Raw genomic sequence first — 11,552 nt, 5'->3', positions numbered from 1 at the left:
TTCTTCCTAATATTGCTTGAAAACATATAACTTAAAATGGACTTTCCATCCTTTAAGTTTGGAGTTACTTCTAATTGGTGACTTTCAAAACTTGCAATTTGCACTATCGACTATTAAAATAATGTCAATTTGCCCATTATATTATGATCATCATAATGACACTGTTTTTGGGTGAGTTAATGTTAAGATTTTAACGGTGTTAAAGAAATGAGCACATTGATATTCTTGTAATACTAGAGATTTAATTTAGAAGCATCCAAAATTAGAGGGTGTAAATTGTTTTTCTTTTCTTTTTTTTCCTCCCAAAAATCTATCCCAAAAAAATTGCATAAAAGCAGAGGTGGTGTGTTGAGTGTTCTTGGTTAAGCTACGTGTCACACTGCCATTGCGAGGTGAGCAAAGAGTCTGGCTGGGCTGGCGGGCTATACAAACTCTCGCAGTTTGAAGTCTCACTTTGGAGTGTTTAATGTTAGGAAAGAACACAGAATTGCACTCTCACTAGCTAACAACTTTACAACCTCTTTCCTCTCATGGCAGTCTTTTTGTCAACCAGAAAATTTCAATGGGGTCTTTGACGTTTTGTGAGGTCGGTTGGGTAATGGGTAGAAGACAGGAGGACCCACAAGCAATAGAGCAAAGTGATAGAATTCAACACAAATTCCACAAGGGCCACAAACTGTTCCTGATTCCATCTTTTTTTTGTTGGGTTTTTAAGGAAGGTAAGATGAATGGTTTGATCCAACTTCCCAAAACCACTCCAAAGTTTCAAACTTTTTAGCCTTTTCCTTTTGCCCTTTTAGCGTGTATTTGAGTAGGATCCAAGTAGTTTCCAAAACACTTTAATCTTTTTATTTATTTATTCATTCTTTCCCTTTGGGTTGAGTAAAGTTTTTATCTTTTATCTTCCTTACTCTTTTAATGATTGTGTAATGACTCTGTTAGAAACGGGTCAAGTGCTTTTGCAAGGCTAAAGAAAATTAAGGGTATGACAGAGAATATCTTATGGGGTCCTTTAATTCTTCTTTGTTGAATATGCATTCGTGGGTATTGACTATTTTATCTGATCTTGGATTGTTCAGATTCTGAAGCCTTTTTCAGGTTGTGCGTTTCTGAAACTTGTTGGCTTCAGTTTACTGTTACCTGTTATATTATTACTGTCTGCAAAATATCAAATTGGAAGATTCCAATTGCTTTGATTTTTGTTTTTTTAATCATGAATTGGATGTGGTTGGTGGGTGGTGTTTTCACTTTTCATGGATATATGGGTTTTTGATAGTATCTGGCTAAGTCCATCGATTGCACATCATGTTGAAAATTTGAGGAATTGAAACGTTGTGGGCAAAGTTATGTCTCTGGTGGGTGATTCAGAGTTTATTTCATAACTTGCTTTGAGTTTTTGATTGATGAGGGATAAAGTAATCTGTTTATATTGGATTAAGATATTCTTAAATCGTCATGCTTATATATGCAAAGAGTTCCAATCCATAGTCTTATTAATCTCTTTGATATCTACTAAGATCTTTTTAAGAGTTTAGCTATGGTTTCTATTCCATGCTAGTGAACTCTCTGCGAATGACTAGTTGTATGGTATTTCTCTCTTATATCCTTCCCTTGATATAGTTTCTTTAAATTTCATCTCAACTCTTTCTTAATTTCCCAATTGCTCGATGAAACTAATGCCTCAAACTCTGGTGGGTGTGTCCCATATTAAGACAAACTAATTGAATTTTGAGCTGTGGTTTTCTGCGTTGTTGCTTGCTTTGAGATTGCCATTATCTTCAACTTTGTTGCATATTGTATATTTTCACCTAAATAGTTGCTTGTCCATTTATTGATGAACTTCGCACATAATAACATAAAAAGAGGGTCATATGAGTCATCTACAGTTGTTAGAGATGTTTTAAGTACCTATAATTTTCTTTCATGAACTGAAATATGGTCCCTAATTCAAACAAACAACTTGCGTGCAGGGAAGAGTTTGGCAACCTACCTGCTAACGGTGAATAATAGCTTGCATAATGGGTTGGTTGACCAAGGTTTTTAAAGGTTCTAACCATAGAGGCCAATATCATGGGACACATGGTGATGGGGCTCATGGCTCAGCGGTAGTGACAATTTCTTCCTTTTATACATACTTTCTTGTTGGTCCTACTCTTTTATAATATGATTAAGGTAACATTTTGTCTAACGGTAGCTGACTTGTAGTACAGAATGTACATATTGCAAAAATTTTAATGAAGAGGAGATTATGAAGTTTAGCATTCTTTCTCATACAATATGCTAGCTTGTTTCTATTATTCTCCAGTGCTAATTGGTAAACATGTACGCAGGATGAATGGGCAGATATTGAGAAAGAAGAACTTGACTGTGCTATTGCAATGTCTCTTTCAGAACAAGACCAAAAAGGGAAAAAAGTGATTGGTAAGTTGCATGGTTTGTAGACCTCGACCTTGAAACATCATTCAATTGTGACCTGGGAAGGTTCTCACTTCTATTTAATAAGACCGATGACTCAATATTTTAAATACCTTACAATAAGCAGATTAAATTTTTTTTAATGCAAGTGTAATGGTATACATCAATTACTTGCTTTGTACATGTGAACTGTTTCTATATGACTTTGTGTAAGATCTTTATTTGATATCAGAGAGTTCTATTCATTCTTCTTAAATTGTGATGCGCTTTGCCAATAAATCGCCGGAAAGTAAAGTTTTTGTTATTTCTACAAATTTTCGTGCTGATAATAGTAGTTATAAATTTTTTTTAATTATGAAATCTGGGAGAGTCTTTTATTTTTTTAATGAAAAATTTTTTTTGGTTGAACTCTTTTTCTCACTACCCTCTCTTTCTTCCCACTCTTCATGTCAGACCTCATATTTAACTGCTTAGCAAATGATATTGCCCACATTCCTCTAATGTGCAAATGCTTTTGAAGTCGTTCAATGGGAATAAATGAATGCTCGTATAGCTCCTTGAAATCCATAATGAATGTTGACAGTCTGCTTAAATTGTACTACTGAACTCAAATTTTGGATAAAGTCTATGTAGCTGATAATCTTTTTCAGATGCAAAAGTTACTTGTTTGGAAATAAATGATGGTCTGGAGTCTAATCTTTTATTTTCTGATTATTCTTAGATGATGATTCTCAATCAGAGGAAGATGAATGTCTTGCTGGAGCTAAATCAGAGGAAGATGAAAGTCTTGCTGAAGCTAAATCTGAGGAAGATGAACATCTTCATGAAGTTAAATCTGAGGAAGATGAACATGTTTCTAAAGCTCAATTGGAGGAAGACGAACAACTTGCAAAAGCTATTCAAGAAAGTTTGTTCTTGGATTCTCCTCCACATGACAATAGAAATATATTTCACCCTTATCCATTCTCCTTTCCATCTGGATACAGGTATATTTGTCATGATGCAATCTGTTGTGTATGACGATCCATATACTACTTAGTAATTTATCTAATCCTGATGATCCTACAAATTTAAAAAAGTTAAATTTAATTGCCTCAACATGAGTGGAGATTGTTTCCTGCAGGTTAGAGGCTAGCTTACCTATTGAATCAGAGTTGAGAAAACTAATTGAAGGGATATAAACATTTTTCTTAGTACTTTTCTTGCTTTTCTTTCTTCATCTTGTATACCAACTAACTAATTCAATTATTAAGTTGGTCAGCTTGTACTTAACCAGCCATAGTTAAACATTTATTTTAGAAATAGTCAGAATGTTGAGATTTCTCCTTGCATTAACCTGCTTAATACAAACACATATGAATTTCAAGCTTTCTGAATGTTTAACAGTGTGCAAACTAGTTTGATAGGCATCTGGAAAGAATGCTAAATCTAATTCTAAACCCTGCACTAATCTATTAATACTTGGCATAAAGTATGGGAAAGAGAGAGAGAGCGAGATAGACAAAAGGTTGGATTTTGTATCTTGTTGAGGCTGTAACAGTTGGAGGTTTCTAGATATCTAATTTATTTCCAATGCTTATCACAGAGCAGAGCATGAAGGAATACTAAAATGAGAGAGAATATGATGTGTTTGTTCTTTGGCTTTTGGGAGTTTTATTCTTTCTCATTTTACCATGCATGGTCACATAAAGAATACGCTCATTTTGATGAGCAATGCATGTTTTACTTTAATTTGAAGTACTTCTTTTAATCGTAATAAGAGTTTGTGCTGCATAACAACGAACTTTGATACCCAAATTTGATGCAGGAGCACCTAGGGTTGGCTGGAGTCATTTTATTCTTTCTCATTTTACCATGCATGGTCACATAATGAAGACACAAATTTTGATGAGCAAAGCATCTTTTACTTTGATTTGAAGTACTTTAAATTGAAATAAGAGGATGTGATGCATAACAACGATCTTTGATACCTAAATTTGATAGAGTTGATACTTGGTGATCTTGTGTTGAGCTGTGGAGTCCTAGATTGACCAACAATACAAAATATTTTAGAGATGCTAACAGTTATGCTGATGCTTATTACTTATTAGTTGCTAATGGGTCCATAATTTGGTTTTAGATTAAATGGACAAAGAGAGATGTTAGATGAACATCTACCATTGGAGTAACAGAAAAACATAAGCATGTGATTTAAAATGTTCAAAATATGTTATTTTTGTAAGCAACTTATCTAGGAAAGAGAAGATTGCATTGATATCTTGTAAAATTTTTGCATACATCTCTGTATTAACTGGACATGACAATGCCTCTTAAAACTTAATGACTTCTTTATTTTATGTGAATTTGCTGCATTTTACAGAGGTCAAATGAAACATGACCTGTTTGTTGGACAAAATTGCTTGTAGGATCTGTGCTGGCTGCAACACTGAGATTGGCCATGGACGATTTTTGAGCTGCATGGGTGCTGTTTGGCATCCAGCATGTTTTCGTTGTCATGCTTGCAATCTACCCATTAATGATCATGAGGTGCAACTTATTTGAGTTAATTGAAACTTTTTTTGGAATTGGATGGTGAAAACTTTGAATCTTTGGTGGTTCATTGAGTGGAATATCTCCTTTCTGTGACAGTTTTCTATGTCAGGCAAGCGCCCTTATCACAAATCCTGCTATAAGGAGCAGCATCACCCAAGATGTGATGTTTGCAAGATTTTTGTAAGTGTATATCATGTTTTGTTATTTCCTCTAGTTGATTTTGTATACAATTGTAGAAGATAGCTATGTTTTGTTTTCTCTTTTCATATGTTTTCTAATACTCAAACATTATGTGCTTGCATAGTGATGGTTCATTAACAGAAACTTCAGGCTGCTGTAACCTAATTATGACTCTTATAATCTCATCAAACTATCACCTGAAACTAATATTGAAGGGGCCGTTTGAGGAGGATCATACATTCTTTGTTGATAAAATACCAGTGCAAAATTGCTAGGCCCCACATTCAATTATCTAGATGATAAGCAGAAATATACAGAAGTTAAATCATTTCATAAATAAGAAACATATGAAAATTCTGAATGGTGCCCACTGCTTTTAGTGTGAAATTTTCATAGCGGTAAGGATGTTGCTCCTACTATTCTGGTCAAGTGTGTTTAAATATGAAATTAGCAGATGATCTTTCTGCATATCCTAAATTGTCTGACGGTTCTTGTAAGAAACTTTTTACAGAGTAAATTTTAAGATCCATGTAGCCACAGGTATATTACAGCATCCACTAATGCATGAGCATAAAATGAATGATATATTTGGAATTTTGGATTTGCCTGTTCCTTTTGTTGCCTGTATCACAAATGGTTCCCTTGAATTTTTTCACTTATTTTTGTTCTTTTTGTGCAGATCCCAACAAATTCAGCAGGTCTTATTGAGTATAGGGCACATCCTTTCTGGATGCAGAAGTACTGCCCCTCACATGAACATGACAGGACTCCTCGGTGTTGCAGCTGTGAAAGAATGGAGGTCAGTAATGCTAAAAATCATCTCTCTCTCTCTCTTTTCTTTGGAAGTGACAAAACATTAAGAAAAGCAAAACGATATAAGTAAACACTACCACTACCTGGAAAACATGCTTCAGAAACACCTATGAGTAATTTCCTTATGTCATTCATAATGCAAAACCTTCCAATCCCTGCAGCCGAGGGACATGAGATATCTGTTACTTGATGATGGTCGGAAGCTTTGTTTTGAGTGTCTAGACTCAGCGGTTATGGATACTTATGAATGCCAGCCTCTTTACCTTGAAATACAAGACTTCTATGAAGGTTTACATATGAAAGTGGAGCAGCAAGTTCCAATGCTCTTAGTTGAGAGACAAGCGCTAAATGAGGCCATGGAGGGAGAAAAGAATGTAAATACTAATGTTTTCATACTTCATCTGTGTATTCTCATTTCTTGGTTTACGTTTAATGTTGATCTTTATTTTATTTTTATTGTGGTAGGGTCACCATCACATGCCTGAGACCAGAGGACTTTGCTTGTCAGAAGAACAGACGGTTACCACTGTAGGAACTACTTCCCTAGCCTTTGATTCTGCTGTTTTTCTTGTAATGATATCTGTATATTGTATCAGACATCTATAACTAGTTCAACTATGTTACCAGATCTCAAGGAGGCCAAGGATGGCGAACAACCAATTTATAGACATCATAACTGAGCCACGTAGGTTGATCCGTAGGTGTGAAGTAACAGCAATTCTTGTTTTGTATGGCCTTCCTAGGTACTTCTTCTCATATTTGCACCTTAGACGCATCTATTGTTGTAAAATAGATACATGCTAAGAATTTTGTATATGATCCTAGACTTCTCTACATACAGGTTGTTGACTGGGTCAATCCTGGCTCACGAGATGATGCATGCGTGGCTCAGGCTTAAAGGTGTTTGTCTGTCTTCCTACCGTTCTCCTGTTGACATTATATGCGTTTTAGATATGGTTAGCCTGGAATTACTAATAGGATGTTTACAGGTTACCCCAATCTTAGTCCAGAGGTTGAAGAGGGTATCTGCCAGGTCTTAGCTCATATGTGGTTGGATTCTGAGATCTATGCAGCATCTGCAAGCGATGTTGCTTCATCATCATCCTCTTCATCACCTTCCTCATCCTCTTCATCCTCTTCCTCATCATCAAAAAAGGGTAAACGATCTGACTTTGAGAAGGAACTTGGTAAGTTTTTCAAACACCAGATCGAGACAGATACATCAGAAGCTTATGGAGGTGGATTTAAGAAAGGAAATGCGGCAATGCTCAAATATGGCCTGAAGGCTACTCTTGACCATATTCGATTGACAGGAAGCTTTCCTTTATGATTTGTATTATTTTCCCTACAGGTAAAATTTAGGTACAGTTTTTTAGGTGGTGTATTTTAGGTTTCTTAATTGAATTCAAACACATGGTTATGTTAAATTTAATTGCCATTGGGCAAAATAACACTATTTGTGTTGTATTGGTCAATGTAGTCATGTGTTTGAATTTAATTGAGGGACTTAAGGTACACCACTTACGAAATTGTACCTAAATTTTATTCAATACCCACTTGCTTCAATGCCTTCATAGCCTTATATCATACTTAGTTCAATAGGACCAAACCAAAGTGTGAATTCAGGAGACAAAATAAACGATAGAAATGCTCCTTCCTGTGTGCAATTGTTGTAATATCCCCCTGCCCTCATAATGATACTACATTATACTTATATATAGATACAATGAATACCACAATTACACATTTTTCTTTTGTTCCTGATTCTGACATTGTTCTACTGTGGTTAATAGGTTTTTTTTAAAAACCTTTTCACTAGGAGTCATATTACGAAAATAAACTTCATCGACAGACATCAACTTTGATAATATACTTAAATCAAATGATTTTAATGAGGTGCACCACCTTGAGAAGTAGGTAGCTTCCTAGCATAAGCCATGGTGTGCAACCCAAGTGATAACTTATCAAAAACGAATTATTTCATAGCTCACAATGGAACTGTGATACATTTCAATCTTCTTCTTCTTCTTCATTGGTATAGAGACTATTCTACACTTTGGTATTGGTTGGCTTTCGTAGTTTATTACTTTCTGACTATTAGTGATTGCATTGAGGTTTAAGTACACAAGATAGCTGTGAATGTGAAATGGATAAAATAATGATGTTTGTACCCAATCCATGAAGTGAGTTTTCTTATCTACCCTTCATTTTCTCCCATATTATTTAGGCTTTTAATGAAAAATAGACAAAATACGTGTCCATGAACTGAGACTATTTATTTACCCTCATGTCCTCCCCTTTCATTTGAACTTTTAATGAAAAACAATAACAAAAAGTTAATTAATTTTTCACACTTAAGTGTTTAGTCAAAGTGTGTCAAAGCTTATTTGTATTTTAAAAAAAATTTGAAAAAGTGAGAAAAAATGGAAAAAAGTGAAGTTTTAAAAAGTTATATATAATAACTGAAGTTAATGCCAAACACAGTCTAATATGTATAAGTTTTTTTTTTTTTTTTTTTTTTTTTTTTTTTTTTTTTTTTTTTTTTTTTTTTCAGAAACTAATATACAAAAGTTAATTATTCAAAATTGAAAGTTTAATATCGCTATTGACATTCAAAACAGTCTGAGAATTATGGGATTAAGGATTGTTGTGCACCTAGGAATTTCTAACTTTCACAATCAATTGTTTCCAAGTGATTGATATCATCATGGTCAACATATTATTTGATTTCCTTTATAAGAAAGAATAAGGATTAAATCCCTTTCCCTCACTTGTTGTAAAATTTTGATTTTTTTTTTCTTAAAAAAAAAATCCCTACATAAGCTAGTGGTGGATGCAATATGGATTTTTATTTTGGGTGCTTTCAAGCATGGTATTATAAAAAAACAAAAACTATAGTATGATTTCCTCAACCTAGTCCATGGGAACTTTTTACTTTTACAAAGTTTGATTTATCACACCCATATTATGCAATAAATTAATTGTTTAAATCAAATCCCCTATGATCAAATTTCATATTTAGAAGAAAAAAAAAATTAAAAAGAAACAAATCTTTTTTAAACTTCTTACCAACCAGTAATTACTAAAAGATAAGAGAATATTAATTTAATAAAAAATTATTTTGCATAGGTCAATGAAAATAGATATTATTACATTTAATTAAGAAAAAAAAAAGCTTGATATAAAATAAGTTTGGCTTTTCATATTAATATTAAAGTTTTTTTTATAAAAAAAAAAAAATGGAAGTACTTAAATACTAGTCCCATTTTATTTGAAAACAAGACCTATTCCTCTTGATTTTGGCGGGAATTTTGCGTAAAGAGCCCGTAGCATTCTAGCAAGCAGCCAAGCACCACACCACGAACCATTTAGCCCTGACAACCTGCGTAGCTGGGTTGATAGTCTATTTGCCATTGCACACCAGGTGTTTGATATTTTGACTCTGTAAATGTGACTTGGTGTCTAGGAAGCACGAACACAGATATCAGTACGACACAATAAGATGAATAATTTCTAAAAAATTATAACATGAGACAGCGGGGCGGTACGACATGATTGTGGCACCTCAAAATGAAGTTTTCGGTGCTTCCTAGACTCATACGGAATTGGGACAGATTTCAATCTTCTTCATGGGTTTAAAGATTGTTCTACACCTTGGTATTGGTTATTCGGTTGGCTTTTGTAGTCAGTAATTCCAGACCATTAGTAATTGTATCGTGGTGAAGTACATTAGCTAGCAGTGAAGAATATGAAATGGATAAAATAAGGTTGGTTTGTGTCTTTAGGTATAGTTTGATGGGTTTGGATCATCTCCATTTAAATTGATAATTATTCAAATTTGGCTAAATCTAAGGTCTAGATTTTGCCAACTTATTAACTCTAGTCGATTTTTTAACCATAGTTCGAGTATGTCCCCCAAAAACCAATCCAAGAAGTGAATTTTCTTGCCTCTCATTTTCTCCATTTTTCAAGCCTTTAATAGAAAATAGACAATCCAGGAACTGAGATTTCTTATCTACCCTTATGTCCTCCCCTTTTATTTAAACTTCTAATGAAAAACCATAACAAAAAGTTTGATTTGTAACACATTTAGATGCATGATTTAAAAAAGAAAAATTTAATTGATAGATAAAATATAATTTCAACTTATGGTCTTTGCACCATGATGATTGTTTTTTATTATCAGACTAAAACTCTGTTAATGGTTGTCTAAGATAATTTATATTACTAGTAAACTATTCATTGAACATTATATGTGTAGTATACCTTCTTATTGCACACACACAACACTAAGACTACATTCACTAATACAAAATGCACATTTGATTTTGACTTGAACACCAAATATCCTTCAATTTGGCTGAAGGATGGATCGAAGACCCTTGAAATAGAATTACAATGAATCTTTGGCTATGAGCTTGTTAGAAATTATTTGTTCTTCGTATACTTTGTGTTTTTTGTGCGTTCTTCGTTTTCGAAGGTTTGTGGTGGAAGTTCTTCGGTGCTTTTGAGGCTTGAATTCGTAGAGTTTTGCCAATTTGTTGTTTGTTGAGGTTTTTAGAGGCTTTTGAGCTTGATTCCAGTGAACTTTGAGATTTAGGAAGATGATTTGGATGATTTCTTTTCGAATGTTCTTCATATTCGAAGTTGAAATTCTTGAAGTTCCTGGAGGCTTCAAAGCTTGATTCCAGTAGAGATTCTGTACTTCTGAATTTTCTTTGATGCTATTTGTGCTCTAGATGTTTTGGTCTGTTGGTGTGTATGTAGAAATGCCTTAGGAAAGCTTCTATTTATAGGAGTTTGGAAGTGGGTGAGCGACACGTGATGAAGTTCGATTGGTGACATGCGTCACAGTTTGAGTGGAGGAGCTTTAAGACTTTTTCTTCAAGACACGTTGCATATTTTGATTCGTTCAAATGTTTTGACTTTTAAGATGACATATGTCAGCACCTAATTGGACTTCTTATGTCATTGCTTACATGCGCTGACGTATGATTGGTTTTTGCATGCATTTTATGTCCCTAATTCAATGACACTTGCAAATTTTTGTTTATTTCTGAACGGTGATAACAAAACTTAGTAGACTACTACATGGTATTTCGTAGTTGGCTGTACTTTCGTGAATTTGGTAGTATGAAGGGAATTTTCCCTCTCTACACAGTGCAAGATGGTATCCTATAATTAAGAATTCCCATCCCTTCAATGGTTTCCGTTGCAGAACCAAGGTTTCCAGGTGAAGAGCTATCATAAAGTTTTGAAGGGTGGCATAGATTTTCCTTGAGAGAAGTATATGGAAAGTCAGGATCATCACTGTAGCATAATTTTTCTATTATCAAAATTCTATCCCAATTACCTACTTAAAAGCAGAGGTGGTGGTTCAGTGTTCTTGGTTAAGCTACGTGGCACACTGCCATTGCTAGGTGAACAAATGGTCTGGCTGGGCTGGCGGGCCAAATGAACTCTCACAGTTTCACAACCTGTCACCCCTTATGCCACCTTTTTTGTCAACCAGAAAGTTTCAATGGGGGGTTTTCGACGTTTAGTGAGGTGGGGTGGGTACTGGGAAATGAGTAGAGGAGAGGACCCACAAGCAAAAGAAGAAAGTGTTAGAA

The 11,552-nt window shown here is 34.4% G+C and overlaps 2 protein-coding genes across 6 annotated transcripts in view; both read left to right on the top strand.

The window, feature by feature from the left end:
* The first annotated feature begins 411 nt into the window (after positions 1–411).
* On the top strand, positions 412–7,695 carry LOC126732618 (protein DA1-related 1-like). 5 transcript variants are annotated; one of them, XM_050435573.1, is made up of 12 exons: positions 412–719; positions 1,971–2,105; positions 2,331–2,421; positions 3,137–3,401; positions 4,821–4,941; positions 5,044–5,127; positions 5,807–5,926; positions 6,102–6,314; positions 6,406–6,468; positions 6,568–6,683; positions 6,782–6,840; positions 6,930–7,695. In XM_050435573.1, exons 2-12 carry the CDS (start codon positions 2,019–2,021, stop codon positions 7,268–7,270), a joined length of 1,560 nt encoding a protein of 519 aa, XP_050291530.1. In that variant the 5' UTR covers positions 412–719; positions 1,971–2,018; the 3' UTR covers positions 7,271–7,695. The 5 variants fall into 5 exon arrangements, with proteins under 5 accessions (XP_050291530.1, XP_050291531.1, XP_050291532.1 ...); XM_050435574.1 differs by lacking the exon at positions 412–719 and adding an exon at positions 755–983; XM_050435575.1 differs by lacking the exon at positions 412–719 and adding an exon at positions 755–1,098.
* Positions 7,696–11,000: 3,305 nt separating this feature from the next.
* LOC126732615 (protein DA1-related 1-like) overlaps positions 11,001–11,552 on the top strand; it is a 28,334-nt gene continuing 27,782 nt past the window's right edge. The window contains exon 1 of the mRNA XM_050435561.1: positions 11,001–11,487. The gene's annotated coding sequence lies outside the window, so the exon portion shown is untranslated. The remainder of the gene's footprint in view (positions 11,488–11,552) is intronic.

This window comes from Quercus robur, chromosome 6 (assembly GCF_932294415.1).
Source record: "Quercus robur chromosome 6, dhQueRobu3.1, whole genome shotgun sequence".
NCBI classification, from domain to species: domain Eukaryota; kingdom Viridiplantae; phylum Streptophyta; class Magnoliopsida; order Fagales; family Fagaceae; genus Quercus; species Quercus robur.
This window is presented reverse-complemented; position numbering and strand designations above follow the sequence as displayed.

Bases quoted from the DNA above. Each gene is read 5' to 3' on its own strand.
- LOC126732618 (XM_050435573.1), top strand. From the start codon at position 2,019: ATGGGTTGGTTGACCAAGGTTTTTAAAGGTTCTAACCATAGAGGCCAA. The intron at 2,106-2,330 runs GTAGTGACAATT...ACATGTACGCAG, and splicing joins ATGGGGCTCATGGCTCAGCG to GATGAATGGGCAGATATTGA. The intron at 6,684-6,781 runs GTACTTCTTCTC...CTCTACATACAG, and splicing joins GTTTTGTATGGCCTTCCTAG to GTTGTTGACTGGGTCAATCC.